Here is a 16,123-nt window from a genome sequence, read left to right as displayed (position 1 = left end):
GCTATGATCAATATTACTGTATCCTTTCACATATCTGTATCTGTCACAGAAGTAAACAAAGTGGAACAGAGTGCTGATTCCACAGTTATCTCTTTCAGTTATACACTTGGTCCTTGTTTCCTCAGAAAAGTGTTTTTCTTATTGTGTTTCATCCATCAGCACATGAAGTCTTCAATTATGGATGCTTTGACTTCTGTTACCATTGAATTTGCCTACTTTTCTGTACTGTGAATAATGTACTTCATAATCTGATGGATAATTAAAATTCTGTCATAGCCATTCGCAGATAATCCCAAAATCTCGGCCACAACTAGAAAGCTGTGGCCTCTCATAGGGTAATATTGTTGTAGTTTTGCAAACGACCAGAATCTGTAAGCGATAGCAAGAGACTGCACAGAGACTGGTTCCGGATCTGTTCAACACAGTTGTCACAAAACAACCTAACCTCTGTGATGCTTTTGACTACAGACTTTAGACAGCCAAACAGAAAAGAACAGACTTCACTAGGGGCTTTTTACCTTTTCCTTCCTGGTAAAAATAATATGCACTAAAATCCTCTTTTTCTATCATGAATGCAAAAAAACATTCACTGTAAGTGTTTTTAAATAAAAGACTTCCTGTTCTGGCACTTCCACCGAAGTGATTTTTGCATGTAATACAATGATAAGGATTATACATTCAGCTCCTTGTTTGTCCCACCTGACACTTTCTGCTTGAGATCTGAGTAAAATTTTCTACTTGTATGTTGATGTATCATCAATTCTGCAGTGGCTGTTCGGTTTGCTACAGCACTGAGAAATGTTGTTCTAAGTTTTATCTGCAGCTCTTAATAGGCCTTTGGCATCCAAATCAGTAACTTTAATTGTTCCTAAAGAGGTTCCAGTAAAAATCATAAGCTATTTTACTGTCTTCTTCAAGAACAATTTTCACATCATTTTCACTTTTAAGTCTGCACTAGGATGGTACACCTTCTAAGTAGTGTCATGACTTTCTCATAAGAGGAATGACTGGATGTATTCCTCATGAACAGAGCATTCGAGGCTATGTGTAACTCCCCTACCTCTCCTGTCATTTGGGGTTTTTCCATACAGCTTAAGTTATCTTATTCTTCATACTTGTTTATCACTACTGTAACGTTAAAAACCTCTTCATATAATAACCAACCAACTCATGATATAAAATGTAGTAGAAAGTACATTGTAGAGTTTAACTGTTTTCTTGGTCATCTCTGTTTGTCCTCTCGAAGATCTATTAATCCTTAAAAACATGTTTTTCTCCTTGTTATTAGAAATATTGTAAAAGTTTGTACAAACTTCCTAGCAGTTTTCCTCTCGAGCTACTTTGAAGCAATTCTTCTTACACCTGGATCAAGTGAATCAACTTGATTACAGAATAATGAAATGGATATTTATTAAAGCTGTTTTCTTTCATTTACTGATGATATTGGAGGTTATGTTTGTGATAATCAAACGTAATAACCCGTTTATTAAGTTTTAGTTTTCGTGAGTGTAATTTTAGTACCCTTCAATGAAGCAGCTTTTATTTTGTTACTAATATAACTGGAAGATATTATTCCTGTTTTTCCTTATTCTACTTACAATTTCAGTATAACTTGCAATATCTGCATCACACAACATTTGTGAGGTAATAAAATTTTTTTGGTAACAAACAATTGCTACCCGCTCTTCAGCTGTTTCCATGCCCGTTTTTTTTCTTTTTTCTTTTTTTTTTAAGTTGGTGCACGTTAGTGACTATAGCTCATTTAAAAATAATTATCAACTTCGTTTTCCTTTACTACTCAAACAATAGCACCACTGGTCTTCTTTTAAACACCAATGATAGACCTACCTCTGTAGGAGCGAAGAAGTGGAAAACATTGGAACGGTACTAATGACATACGCACATATAAAAACGATTGATTCAAATGTAGGTGAACCAAAACCTTGTAGCAGGTCTGCTATATAGTTTTTCCATTTAAATTTCCGTTAATATCAACATATAAGAACCTAAAACTTTCTACCCGGTTTATTATTTCTTAGTAGTACACTAGATTAACAGGAAGTGGTATATTTTCAACAGTGCTAAACTGGATGAGCTGTGTTTTTCAAAGTTTAAAGGTAGTCCAGTTGTGCAGGACCAGTCACCAACTTTCACAAGACCATTACTCATTATTTTCTCTACATATAATTCTTTGCTCAGCTTCTCAACAATGTTTGTATGATCTCCAAGCTGGACTATTTCTTCCTTCTGATCCAAATACAATAATTAAAACACACAGTAGTGTGCCATTATTCGAACCATGTAGAACTCTCATTGTCATATCTCTCCATGTGTGGCTTCTCTCTTTGTATTAATCAAAGAGGGTAGGGTGATGTTTGTTTCCTTAAACAGGAGCTCAACAAGGCGTCTGTTAACTAATCCAGTACCATAAAATGTTATGATTCACACAATCAGACCTCTTAGACAAACCACAAAATTTTCTAAATGGTGATATATTTTATCATTTTAAGATAATTATTGTGGGCCCAGTAAATCTATCACGGTCACTCTCAGTAGAGTGCTCTTTCTCAAATACAATCTGTGATTGGCTAAATCTCCCATTACCATACAGGTGTGTGACAACCAGGAAGTGAGTACATAACCTTCTCAAAACTTTTAGAGAATTGTATAAGGCATGACATTAGAGAGGATTATTGATATCTGTGGGGTCATCCTTCTTATAGAACGGTCTAATAATGAGATATTTTAACCTCCACGGAAAAAATACACAATTACTTATGCTTGCATAAGTGATTAAAAACATTATAGTGTCACATAATGTCTCCTTCCCGATTACGTCCCAACATCTACGAAGGATGATAATGATACTGGGTCTTAAGGAAACCCAGGGACATAAAACTGTCGTGTCCCAATAGTTAGTATTGCTTGTGACTGGGCAACAAGGTTGGGGAAGGTGGGAATAGTTCTAAGTGAGACAGTGTCATTACCTATGATGTTATAATTTCCTTATTACAAAAGGTGAGAGGTTTGAATAAGTATAGAAATTACAAACAGTATGAGCGTTTTACAGGTTCTGACTGTATTCAGAAAACAGTATCTACCCCTGATATACCAGCTCTAAGGGAACTGTACCCACAAAGAGGACAAGTCTTTACACAGAGGCGGTGACTAAGTAGTACCGCTGCGTCTCCTTAAAATGGAACTAACAGTACTAACTGCGTTTGTCGTTGCACTATGTCTTAGGCCGGCTATGGATTCTTAATGACGTACAGGTGCCCCTTGCAAGGACTCTGTCCCTTCTTCCGCCTCTTACACATCTCCTTATATGCATTTATATCACTCTCGTTTTTACACCTTATAATGTCACCACTATACACGACCTCCATCACCCTGGCGCCTCTGGTCAGCGTTTTCTCCTGTACGCGTTTAGGAGCCTGTGATATTTTATGGAACCTCCCTTGAGGTCTGGCTGTTCTTGGGCCTAGCTGACCAGTACCTCCAGTCTCGTAACTTTCCGTGAGTTATCCTTCGCACTGATAGGAATTTCCCTTTTCCCGTGGATACTACAAAATGTATTGCTGAGCACTACCTAGCAAACAAACTTCCCTGATCCACACTGAAGAGCCCAACAAACTGGTACACCTGCCTAATATCGTGTAGGGTCCCAGCGAGCACGCAGAAGCACCGCAACACGACGTAGCACGGACTCGACTAATGTCTGATGTAGTGCTGGAGAGAACTAACGCAATAAATCCTACATGGATGTCCATAAATCCGTTAGAGATCGGTGTGGCGTAAATGTCTTCTGAAGAGCACGTTGCAAGGCATCCCAGATATACTCAATAATATTCATGTCTGGGGAGTTTGACGGCCAGCGGAAGTATTTATACTCGAAAGAACGTTCCCGGAGCCAGGCTGTAGCAATGCTGGAACTGTCCCTAGTGTCGCATTGTCCTGCTGGAATTGCCCAAGTCCGTCGGAATGCACAATGGACATGAATGGATACAGGTGATCAGACAGGATGCTTACGTACGTGTCACCTGTGAGAATCGTATCTAGACGTATCAGAGGTTCCACATCACTCCAACTTCACACGCCCCACAACATTACAGAGCCTACACAAGCTTGAAGGGTCCTCTGCTGATATGCAGTGTCCATGTATTCATGAGGTTGTCTCCATACCCGTACACGCCCACTTGCTCGATACAATTTGAAACGGGAACGCCCATCCAACCAGCCAACATGTTTTCAGTGATGAACAGTCCAAAGGCCCAGGCGAGGTGTAACGCTCTGTGTCGTGCAGTCATCAAGGGTACACGAGGGGGCCTTCGGCTCCGAAAGCCCATATCGATGATGTATCGTTGAATGTTTCTTGCGATGACACTTCTTGATGGCCCAGCACTGATATCTGCAGCAATCTGCATAAGGGTTGCACTTCTGCCATGTTGAACGATTCTCGTCAGTCCTCGTTGGTCGCGTTCTTGCAGAATCTTTTTCCGGCTGCAGCGATGTCGGAGATTTGATGTTCCACCGGATTCCTTATTTGCACGCTATACTCGTAAGGAAAAGTCCCCACTTCATCGCTACCTTGGAGAAGCTATGTCCCTTCGCTTGTGTACCGACTATAACACCACGTTCAAACTCACTTAAGTCTTGGTAACCTGGAACTTTAGCAGCAGTAACCGATCCAACAACGGCGCCACATACTTGTTGTCTTACATAGGCTTTGTTTGCCGCAGCGCCGTATTCTGCCTGGTTACATATCTCTGTTTTTGAATACGCATACCTAAACTAGTTTCTTTGACGCTTCAGTATTCTGTCAATGGGTATTTGTCATAGGTGTTCTCTACAAAGGCTGTTCCTGTCTCTAGAAACCAAATAAATACGCTACTGCAAAATACATTTCAAACCTTTCGCTTGTACGCATTTATGTTCCACCAAACATGACCTACATAGCTGTAGAGGTGTGTAACCTCACATAAATCAGTTTGGCGTGCTGTTCTGTGTTTCTTTTTTGTGCTACGTTTAGAGCTGTTGCCTGCCGGAGAAGACCTACTTTTCCCTCTCAACCAATTTGATCAGTATCCTGCCAAGCGCAGAATGCCTGTATTTTCGTGTCAGGCAATTTGACCAGTATCCTACCTTCATAACGTCACAAATTTTATGAGAAAGCAATAAAGCAGAATAAAATAACATATCCTAGCACAGTAGTTCACAATGTTTATTAATGATCACGTAATTCGACATAAAGGAAATGTTTCGTTGTGAAGGACTATACTTGATGTTCATGTGTTTATAAGAGTGTGGCATAAGGGGGGGGGGGGGACTAGACTTTACACTAATTAGTTACTTACCAACGGCCTTGCCGCAGTCGTAACACCAGTCCCACTCAGATCACATAAGTTAGGCGCTGTCGGGCTGGGCTAGCAGTTGGGTGGGTGACCGTCCGGTCTGCCGAGCGCTGTTGGCAATTGGGGTGCACTCAGCGCTTGTGAGACGAAGTGGGGAGCTACTTGATTGAGAAGTAGCGGCTCCGGTCTCGGAAACTGACATACGGCCGGGTGAGCGGTGTGCTGACCACATACCCCTCCATATCCGCATCTAGTGACGCCTGTGGGCTGAAGACGACACGGCCACCGGTCGGTACCGTTGGGCCTTCAAGTCCTGTTGGGGGGAGTTTCGTTATTTTAGTTACTTAGCTCATTCTCGAGGTGTTCGTTACATATATAATAGGCTTCCTCTGTGGCGCTGCACAGGTATCTTAGTTTTGCAACACGCACTCAGATGCAAATAATGTAGCTGCTACGTTTTCAAGTTCCAGCTTTTACAGTACAAACATTAACATGCCTTAGGTTTTGTTAATTATGAAGTGTAAATACAGCATTTTGCTACAACTTAAGCAATAACTCGGTGAGAAAACTACGTCCTCACATAGATCGCGTTTTATACAAATTTACTCTCCGCACATTCTATAAATTATTCTTTCACGCCACGGGTAGTCATCAGTGGACGAATAGGTAATCTTCTCTGGTGTGTGACAACAGATACGTCGTTGCAGAGTTTCAGCTATGAGCAGTTGGAATCTGTTTATGAAGGTAGTCGCTGGCAGGCATATGAAGAGCTTGGTCACGTTAACGTGTACTGATAACACTGGTCAACACTCATTTTCTTGCCAAGGATATTTGAGTGGCTTTAGGATGGGTTAGTGGTGCTGAGGACGAATATAGCAACCATTTATGCAGTTTGGCTCTAGTTTTTGAGATAATGCATGATTTATTCAAAAAATTAGAAAAAATTGCTAATACTGAACTCGAGCGTTACAAACTACAATGAAAAAAGAAAATAATCTTTATAAATAGCTTCTATGAAAACTTGATAGGCATTTGTCCACGTATAAAACATAATTGAAAAGTTTCTCTATAAGTATATCATTTTCCGTCCATGACGAACCGCTTCCAGCATGCTTTCCTTTTATAGGTCTCTTCAGAACAGTCACGTTGCAGATTCCAGCAATAATCTGCCATCATATGCCTGTCCCATCTTCCTTTATATCTTTCCTCTATTCCTTTCATATCTTGATGAAACCGCTTTCCTTGTTCCTCACTGAAATCACCTAGATTACGAGGAAATCGATCCAAGTGGCTGTGAAGGAAGTGCAATTTTATGCTCATGTTAGCTCCTAAGTTTTGAAAGTTAGTGAGCATGTTTTTGACCAGTTCCTCGTAATTGCCCAAAAAACATTTTACAACAGCGACAAAACTGTTCCAGGCCGATGCTTCAGTGACAGTCATGACACTTGTAAAATTGGTATCGTTGATGAGCCTGCGAATTTGAGGACCATCAAATATTCCTGCCTTAAGTTTTTCACTACTGAGTCCAGGGAACGTATTGCAGATGTATGTGAAGCAATTACCATTTCTGTCTAAAGCTTTGGTGAATTGCTTCATTGGTCCTAACTTAATATGTAATGGTGGAAGAACAATCTTGTCCCTACTAACCAGAGGTTCATTAATGATGTTTGCTTCACCAACAGCCATATGTTCCCTTGGAGTCCATGTTTTCTGCTTCCAATGTTCGTGCTTTGCCCTACTATCCCACATGCAGATAAAACATGGGTGCTTTGTGTATCCACTTTGTTGTCCAAGCAAGAAGTTCACCATTTTCAAATCAACACAAATCAACCACTGGTGCTGCATATACTGAATTTTCTGCAGAACCATCTTGATGTTAGCATATGCTTCACAAAGTTTTGTTGAGTGGGCAATTGGAATAGATGCGTAACGATTGCCATTGTGTAGGAGAACACATTTTAAACTTCTAGTGGAACTGTCTATGAAGAGACGCCAGTCCTCTGGTCTATATTCCGGCAGCCCCAATTCAAGTAAAAGTCCAGGTATATTGCTGCAATACACTATAACCTCTTCTTGGTTGAAGTATGGAAGAAGGTTTTCTTCTCTCGTCCGGTAAGCTGTTATTTTAACACTTGGATGAAGACAGTTCTTTTCCTTAAGCCTGGATGCTAAGAGTTCTGATGCTTGCTTTGAAAGTTTGAGTTCTCGTATCAAGTCACTGAGCTCCTTCTGGTCGAACGGCTGGGGTTGTGTCTCACGTCCTTCGTAGTCCGAACCACTACTTGTACATTCCTCGCCGTGCACATCGTCATCTGATGATGTTAGCGTGGGTAATGTTGTGAAGGTTGGTACAGGAACATCGTTGCTGTGCACCACCGGTCTTCTTGCTGACTCCAAATCGGGATATTCCCACTTTCGTTTTTTGAACCTATTAAAACCTTTCACATTAACAATACAAAAATAGCAATCATCTGTATGGTTCTTCTGCTCTCGCCATACCATAGGCACTCCAAAGTTTAAGCTTTTCCTTTTTCGTTTTGTCCACTGACGTAAGCACTCCACACAGCATTTACAAACTTTATGGGGTGCCCACGCCTTGTCTTGATCTCCAAGTTTAATTCCGAAATATGCCAGATACGCTTCCTTCACAAAAGGAGTGATATTCTTCCTGTTCTTTTGAAGAACATATTCACCACAAATGTAGCAGAACTCATCTGGATGGTTCACGCAAAGATGGCGTGAAGAACTCATGTTTTCCTTAAACAAAATTGCACAAATACTGCATATTATGCAGAACTTTCTTGTATTTGCATGTCAATCACATCCAACCCACATCATTAATTGTTTTGTGTGAAATGAATACTCACCTCTTATTTGCTACGTCACGATGAAAAGGTTCTATCTCCTTGAAACTGCACTGCACATGTGTGTGACTTTCGACCATCGCCATTTTTCTTGTTTACACTGAACGCTACCTATCGGCTGTTGCGGGGATTACCTCGGCCAACAAATGAATGTCGAGTACCGCCGAATTCAAATCTGCACAACCCTCAATATCTTCAACACACGCACCACACAACAGGACTGAACACATGCTGACAGTGTGATGTTTGCATGATGTAATCCTCAACCACACAGATGCACTCCCTGAGCACAATTGTTTAATAAAGATAGTACAATATCACTAATTAAAAAACAGGTAGCAAATACATTACACCATATATGGACCCTGCAGTCGATATTATCCACATGAAACTCTCATTTCCACAAATAACCTATATCTGAAAAACCGGAACCAATTTGGAAAAAGTACAAATATACTCGGAATGAGTATCATAACAATATCCCATTTTCGTTCAAACTTCCCTGGCAACGAAAAAAAAATTTTATTTTATAGAGCTGTGTAATTAACGGAGGCTCGTATGGAAACAGTGAGAGGTAAAAGCTGATCAAGGAAGGTAAAATGGAAAGAAATGTATTTATATCCTGTACCCAAAATACACACATCAAAAAATTTCTGCGTCACTCCGGTACCCAGAACTCCTGAAGATAGACGTTGACTGTGGTTATTGTAACACAGACACAGCCCCTTTGACTGTTCAGAGATGTCACTAAACTCGACAGAAGATGTAAACAACCACCCATGAGGATCTCGTGTTAGACGGAGGGGGTCTGACAGCCGTTCAGTTCCAGTCACTGCTCCAGGAAGGAGGCACACGGCTCGTGTTGTCTGTAGTTCAACAGTGCCTAGACGGTCAATACCGCGGATGGATCGCGTCCGCGTTCTTACTTTATGCCAGGAAGGGCTCTGAAGTGTCCAGGCGTCTCGGAGTGAACCAAGGTGATGTTGTTCGGGCATGGAGGAGATACAGAGAGACAGGAACTGTCGATGACATACCTCGCTCAGGCCGCCAAAGAGCTACTACTGCAGTGGATGACCGCTACGTATGGATTATGCATCGGAGGAACCCTGACAGTAACGCCACCATGTTGAATAATGCTTTTCGTGCAGCCACAGAACGTCGTGTTACGACTCAAACTGTGTGTAACAGGTTGCATGATGCGCAACTTCACTCCCGACGTCCATGCGAGGTCCATCCTTGCAACCAAGACCACTCTGTGGGGTCTACGCCGAATCGCCGTTGAGGAGCCGGATAATCTGGACCAACAGTGCCTTGATGAACTTGTGGGAACTTTGGAACGTCAAATACAGGCATGCACCAATGCAAGGGGGCGTGGTACTGGGTATTAGTGGTACAACAATCTGGACGACGACCTCTGAAGGTCTCGCTGTATGGTGGTGTGACATGCAATGTGTACATCTCATGAGTAGTAAAAAGGGCGGAAATTACGTTTATGTTGATCTCTATTCCTATTTTCTGTACAGCTTCGCTAACTCTCGGGACCGAGGTGATGGAAAACATCTTTGGTGCGTGTATTAAGTCTGAGTATGAAAATACGGACAGTATTCATGACCCAATAGAGATCAATGATTTCAACCGTTTCTGCCGGCATTATTCTTCAGTGAATTCAGATATTTCCTGGTAGCCCTCTACCTACACTTTAGAATGTGAAAGAATTTTCGTTAAACACTTTTATTTTTAAAGAAAGATAAATCATGTTTTGTGTATGTTTTATTAATTACACGAGTCATACACACAATTGATACTGCTTATTTCTAACAGTCTTTTATTTTGTAATGTCATGAAACAATCAACAGTTCATCGCATGTGACTCCTCTAGCTCCTCCTCACAAAACAAAGCTGGTTTTCCACTGTGAGTACGCAGCTCGTGGTCGTGCGGTAGCGTTCTCGCTTCCCACGCCCGGGTTTCAGGATTCGAATCCCGACGGGGTCAGGGATTTTCTCTGCCTCGTGATGACTGTGTGTTGTGTGCTGTCCTTAGGTTAGTTAGGTTTAAGTAGTTCTAAGTTCTAGGGGACTGATGACCATAGATGTTAAGTCCCATAGTGCTCAGAGCCATTTCAACCATTTTTTTTCCTCCGTGAGGGTGTACACATTGTTACAAAACACGCCCCCTCCGCACCAACCCCCTCCCTTGTGACACTTGGTTCAGGGACATACCGCACCCCCATTTAAAATCAACCGATTTAAAATGTCCGCACTGCCCTTTGCAAATCACTTAAATGTTGTAATCATTACTTCTGCAGTGGCAGAAATTAGAGAACTTCAGGTTTTCTATCTGACCACTGGCATGTATAGTCATAATAATAATAGCATGTAGGCTATTTGAAATTTTAGTAGCCATTATATTGTTAATTTGTGTTCTACTACGAAATAGTTTATTTATCTCTTGCGAACTAAATAATGAAGTAATTTATGGTCAATTTTGGGAAATAACTACATCTCAGACATGGAATTTACATGAAATATACACTACTGGCCATTACAATTGCTACACCAAAAAGAAATGCAAATGATAACTGGGTATTAATTGGACCAATATATTACACCAGAACTGACATATGATTACATTTTCACGCAATTTGGGTGCATAGATCCAAGAGAAATCAGTGCCCAGAACAACCACCTCTGGCAGTAATAACGGCCTTGATATGCCTAGGCATTGAGTCAAACAGAGCTTGGATGACGTGTACAGGTACAGCTGCCAATGCTGCTTCAACACGATACCACAGTTCAAGAGTAGTGACTGGCGTATTGTGACGAGCCAGTTGCTCGGCCACCATTGACCAGACGTTTCCAATTGGTGAGAGAATGTGCTGGCCAGGTCGGCAGTCGAACAGTTTCCGTATCCAAAAAGGCCCGTACAGGACCTGCAACATGCCGTCGTGCATTATCCTACTGAAATGTGGGGTTTCGCAGGAATCGAATGAAGGGTAGAGCCACGGGTCGTAACACATCTGAAATGTGTGTCCACTGTTCAAAGTGCCGTCAATGCCAACAAGAGGTGACCGAGACGTGTAACCAATGGCACCCCATACTATCACGCCGGGTGATACGCCAGTATGGCGATGACGAATACACGCTTCCAATGTGCGTTCACAGCGATTTCACCAAACACGGATGCGACCATCATAATGCTGCACACAGAACCTGGATTCATCCGAAAAAATTACGTTTTTCCATTCGTGCACCCAGGTTCGTCGTCGAGTACACTATCTCAGGCGCTCCTGTCTGTGATGCAGCGTCAAGGGTAACCGCAGCCACGGTCTCCGAGCTGATACTCCATGCTGCTGCAAACGTCGTCGAACTGTTCGTGCAGATGGTTGTTGTCTTGCAGACGTTCCCGTCTGTTGACTCAGTGATCGAGACGTGGCTGCACGAACCGTTACAGCCGATGCGGATAAGATGCCTGTCATCTCGACTGCATGTGATACGAGGCCGTTGGGATCCAGCACGGCGTTCCGTATTACCCTCCTGAACCCACTGATTCCATATTCTGCTAACGGTCACTGGATCTCGATGAACGCGAGCAGCAATGTCGCGATAGGATAAATCGCAATCGCGGTAGGCTACAATCCGACCTTTATCAAAGTCGGAAACGTGATGGTCCGCATATCTCCTCCTTACACGAATCATTACAACAACGTTTCAACAGGCAACGCGGGTCAATTGCTGTTTGTGTATGAGAAATCGGTTGGAAACTTTCCTCATGTCAGCGCGTTGTAGGTGTCGCCACCGGCGCCAACCTTGTGTGAATGCTCTGAAAAGCTAATCGTTTGCATATCACAGCGTCTTCTTCCTGTCGGTTATATTTCGAGTCTGTAGCACGTCATATTCGTGGTGTAGCATTTTTAATGGTCAATAGTGTATGATTTTGTGTCTAAATTTTAGTGTCGTAGCCTCGTGGGTGAACAGTGTGAGTAAGAAGTTCTTCCTACATTCGTTTGCACAATCTTTAACTTCCACCACACCATGTCACGTGATAATGCTAGTGCTGTATTACAGTATTACGAAATAGTGATTATAGTAATGAACTTTAAAAAGTAATTTCCTGTTTTTTGCCGAAATATAAAAGAATCATTTTGTTTTGATCCCTGAGAAAATTCCTTTTGCATCTGAGTTTTTGAACCACTGTTGTGTGTGAAGGCTTTAGCCTAATCTTCAAAAATGGCCCTAAGCAGCATCTGAGGTCATCAGTCCCCTAGAACTTAGAACTACTTAAACCTAACTAACCTAAGGACATCACATACATCCACGCCCGAGGCAGAATTCGAACCTGCGACCGTAGCGGTCGCGTAGTTCCGGACTGTTGCGCCTAGAACCGCACGGCCGCCACAGCCGGCTAGCGTAATCTACCTTGAAACATTTGATAATCATTCTTTTTAGGTTGACTGTGCTTCCAACTTCCTATTAATTCACCAGGACCAAATGAATGAATCAATTGGTAGTAAAAAGTCCAAGCAGTAATCAAAGCCAGATACAAACTTCAATATTAATATAAGCATACCTTACAATGTGACATGTAATGAGGAAATGTGACAACAGGCTACAGAAGACAGCAGTACAATAAAGAGGATGGAATGTCTTCTTATAATTATTTGTTTATTTTTCCATAGGAAACTGAGGCATAATTCGTCTGTTATGACTATGACCTCACCTAGGTTGATACCATCAAAGATATGTTATTTACGCGTGTTATGCTCGGCAATTTCGACTTTTATGATTCAATACGCAAACCCTCAAACTGCTCACTTTCAGTTTCACCCACGATGCTTTCCATGAGCTAGTTGGATCAGTGGTCTTCACTCCATTTTATTTGTTGGATGTAGCTAGCTGTTTGTTTCAAACTTCATTTCGGAGATGTTGCAGCAGAACGGACCCTCATAGTCCTCATAAATACACATCTTCATCATTTATGTGTTCTTTCGCGTGTGTGCCACTTATTGATGAAAATGTATATTTTCAACAACCCTATGGGTTCTTTATGCTGTGCCATTTGCAAAATGAAGTTCAAAACAAACAGATGGCTACATTTAGTAAACAAACCTTTCCCACCTGAAGATGAAGATGTAATCCATCAAAATGCGTCATGTGAGAAAATAAAAATGACTGGTGGAGATAGTTGTTTTAATTTATTTTTAGTATTATAAACAACAGCAGTTTCCAAGTCACAGTGCAACATAGACAACATATGATCTTGTCATGTTTGTAATCCTGTTTCGTGAATCATATTTCGCCTCATTAAGGCTTGCTTCCTTCATCTGAAAGCTATGTTACCATGTAGTATCAAGTAATTTTAATTTAAAAAGTGATCAAAGGTCTAAAAAAGTTATTTGCTATGATATTTTAAGTTGATCGTTGTGTATGGAAACTGCCAGTATATGCCACTCAGGTCCACAAAGTGACAATGAATGTGATGCTTAATGGGCTAGAATGTGATGAAAACACAAATAAAGTTTATTATATTATTGCAGTCAATGAAAGTAAAATGATTGTACAACATTTTTAACAAGCAGATGCGGAATTATCGATATACGCCTTAATTCCTTATGAAACACGGTCTGTATCTTGAAGTAAGTTCCTTTACATACAAGTTAATAAATTTAAGTTTTCTTTTCTTTCCAGAACGCCTTGCAGCTGGTGCCCAAGGGCCTCTAGGTGAGTAGTTTCGGTTGAATACATATAACAAGACTATCATTCATTATATTAAAAATGAGTTCGGTATTTAATGATATTATTTAGAGTTGCAATAAACAGAAGCTACCATACATGACGGAAAGTAGTCTTAGATTCAATATATGGATTATATATCGCATATGACTTACTTTTGCTTGTTCTATGAGGTGTAAAGCAAAATGTAAGGCACATAATCCTTCACTGTCAATTACAGTGTCATAATGCCTTAGTTTTACAGTCTTTAATACTGTTTTTTGTAGGATCTGTTTGGTACGATTCAGTAGGCTACTGATATTTATTATTCACAATAGGAGCATAAGGAACAAAATAACTGAAAAATTATTTATTTTTCAGTTTTGATTTCTCTTTCCTTTGTGCTGAAATAGTCTTTGTACCACCTCCTTGTTCTCACCGAGCGAGGTGACGCAGTGGTTAGCACACTGGACTCGCGTTCGGGAGGACGACGGTTCAATCCCACGTCCGCCCATCCTGATTTAGGTTTTCCGTGATTTCCCTAAATCACTCCAGGCAAATGCCGGGATGATTCCTCTGAAAGGGCACGGCCGACTTCCCTCCCCTTCCTTCCCCAATCCGATGAGACCGATGACCACACTGTCTGGTCTCCTTCCCCAAGCAACCAACCAACCAACCTAGTTCTCATACTATACTACAGAAATTATATTTTAATATTCCTTCAAGAATATTCCTTCAAGCCCCCTAATGAACCATGGACCTTGCCATTGGTGGGGAGGCTTGCGTGCCTCAGAGATACAGATAGCCTTACCGTAGGTGCAACGACAATGGAGGGGTACCTGTTGAGAGGCCAGACAAACGTGTGGTCCCTGAAGAGCGGCAGCAGCCTCTTCAATAGTTTCAGGGGCAACGATATGGATGATTGACTGATCTGGCCTTGTAACACTAACCAAAAAGGTCATGCTGTGCTGGTATTGCGAACAGCTGAAAGCAAGGGGAAACTACAGCCGTAATTTTTCCCAATAGCATGCAGCTTGACTGTATGGTTAAATGATGATGGCGTCCTCTTGGGTAAAATATTCCGGAGATAAAATAGTCCTTCATTAGGATCTCTGGGCGGGGAATGCTCAGGAGGACGTCGTTATCAAAGGAATGAAAACTGGCGTTCTACAGATCGGAGTGTGGAATGTCAGTTCCTTTAATCGGGCAGGTAGGTTAGAAAATTTATAAAGGGAAATGGATAGATCAAAGTTTGATATAGTGGGACTTAGTGAAGTTCGGTGGCAAGAGGAACAAGATTTCTGGTCAGAAGAATACACGGTTGTAAATACAGAATGAATTAGGGGTAACACAAGAGTAGGTTTAATAATGAATAAAAAAATAGGGTTGCGGGTGAGCTACTACAAACAGCATAGTGAACGAATTGTTGTGGCCCAGATTGATACGAAGCCCACGCCTACCGCAGTAGTACAAGTTAATATGCCAACTAGCTCCGCAGATGACGAAGAGATCGATGAAATGTATGACGAGATAAAGGAAATTATTGAGATAGTGAAGGGAGACGAAAATTTAATAGTCATGGATGACTGGAATTCGACAGTAGGAGAAGGAACAGAGGGAAACGTAGTAGGTGAATATGAAATGGGGGTACGGAATCAAAGAGGAAGCAACCTCGTTAAATTTTGCACGGGACGTAGCTTAATCATAGCTAACACTTGGTTCAAGGATCATGAAAGAAGGTTGTATACCTGGAAGACGCCTGGAGATACTGGAAGGTTTCAGATACATTATATAATGCTAAGAGAGACTTTTAGGTAATAGGTTTTAAACTGCAAGACATTTTCAGGGGCGGATGTGCACTTTGACCAAAATCTATTGATGATGAACTGTAGATTAAAACTGAATAAACTGCAAGAAGGTGGAAATTTAAGGAGATGGGACCTGAATGAACTGACAGAACCATAGGGTGTAGAGTGTTACAGAGAGATCATTAGGGATCCATTGACAAGAATGGCGGAAAGAAATACAGCAGAATAAGATGAAATAGTGAAGGCAGCAGAGGATCAGGTAGGTAAAAAGACGAGGGCTAGTAGAAATCCATAGGTAACACATGATGTATTGAATGTAATTGATGAAATGAGAAAATATAAAAATGCAGTAAATGGTGCAGGAAAAAAGGAAAACAAAGGTGTCAAAAAT

At 41.3% G+C, this 16,123-nt stretch overlaps 1 protein-coding gene across 4 annotated transcripts in view; it reads left to right on the top strand.

The window, feature by feature from the left end:
- The window catches only part of LOC126426407 (tenascin-like), a 562,410-nt gene that overhangs the window by 229,577 nt on the left and 316,710 nt on the right, over nt 1–16,123 (top strand). For all 4 annotated transcript variants that reach the window (XM_050088324.1, XM_050088323.1, XM_050088325.1 and 1 more), the window contains exon 10: nt 13,901–13,933. In XM_050088324.1, coding sequence (XP_049944281.1) covers nt 13,901–13,933 — 33 coding nt within the window. The remainder of the gene's footprint in view (nt 1–13,900; nt 13,934–16,123) is intronic.

Source organism: Schistocerca serialis, chromosome 11, assembly GCF_023864345.2.
Source record: "Schistocerca serialis cubense isolate TAMUIC-IGC-003099 chromosome 11, iqSchSeri2.2, whole genome shotgun sequence".
Taxonomy (NCBI): Eukaryota; Metazoa; Arthropoda; class Insecta; order Orthoptera; family Acrididae; genus Schistocerca; species Schistocerca serialis.
This window is presented reverse-complemented; position numbering and strand designations above follow the sequence as displayed.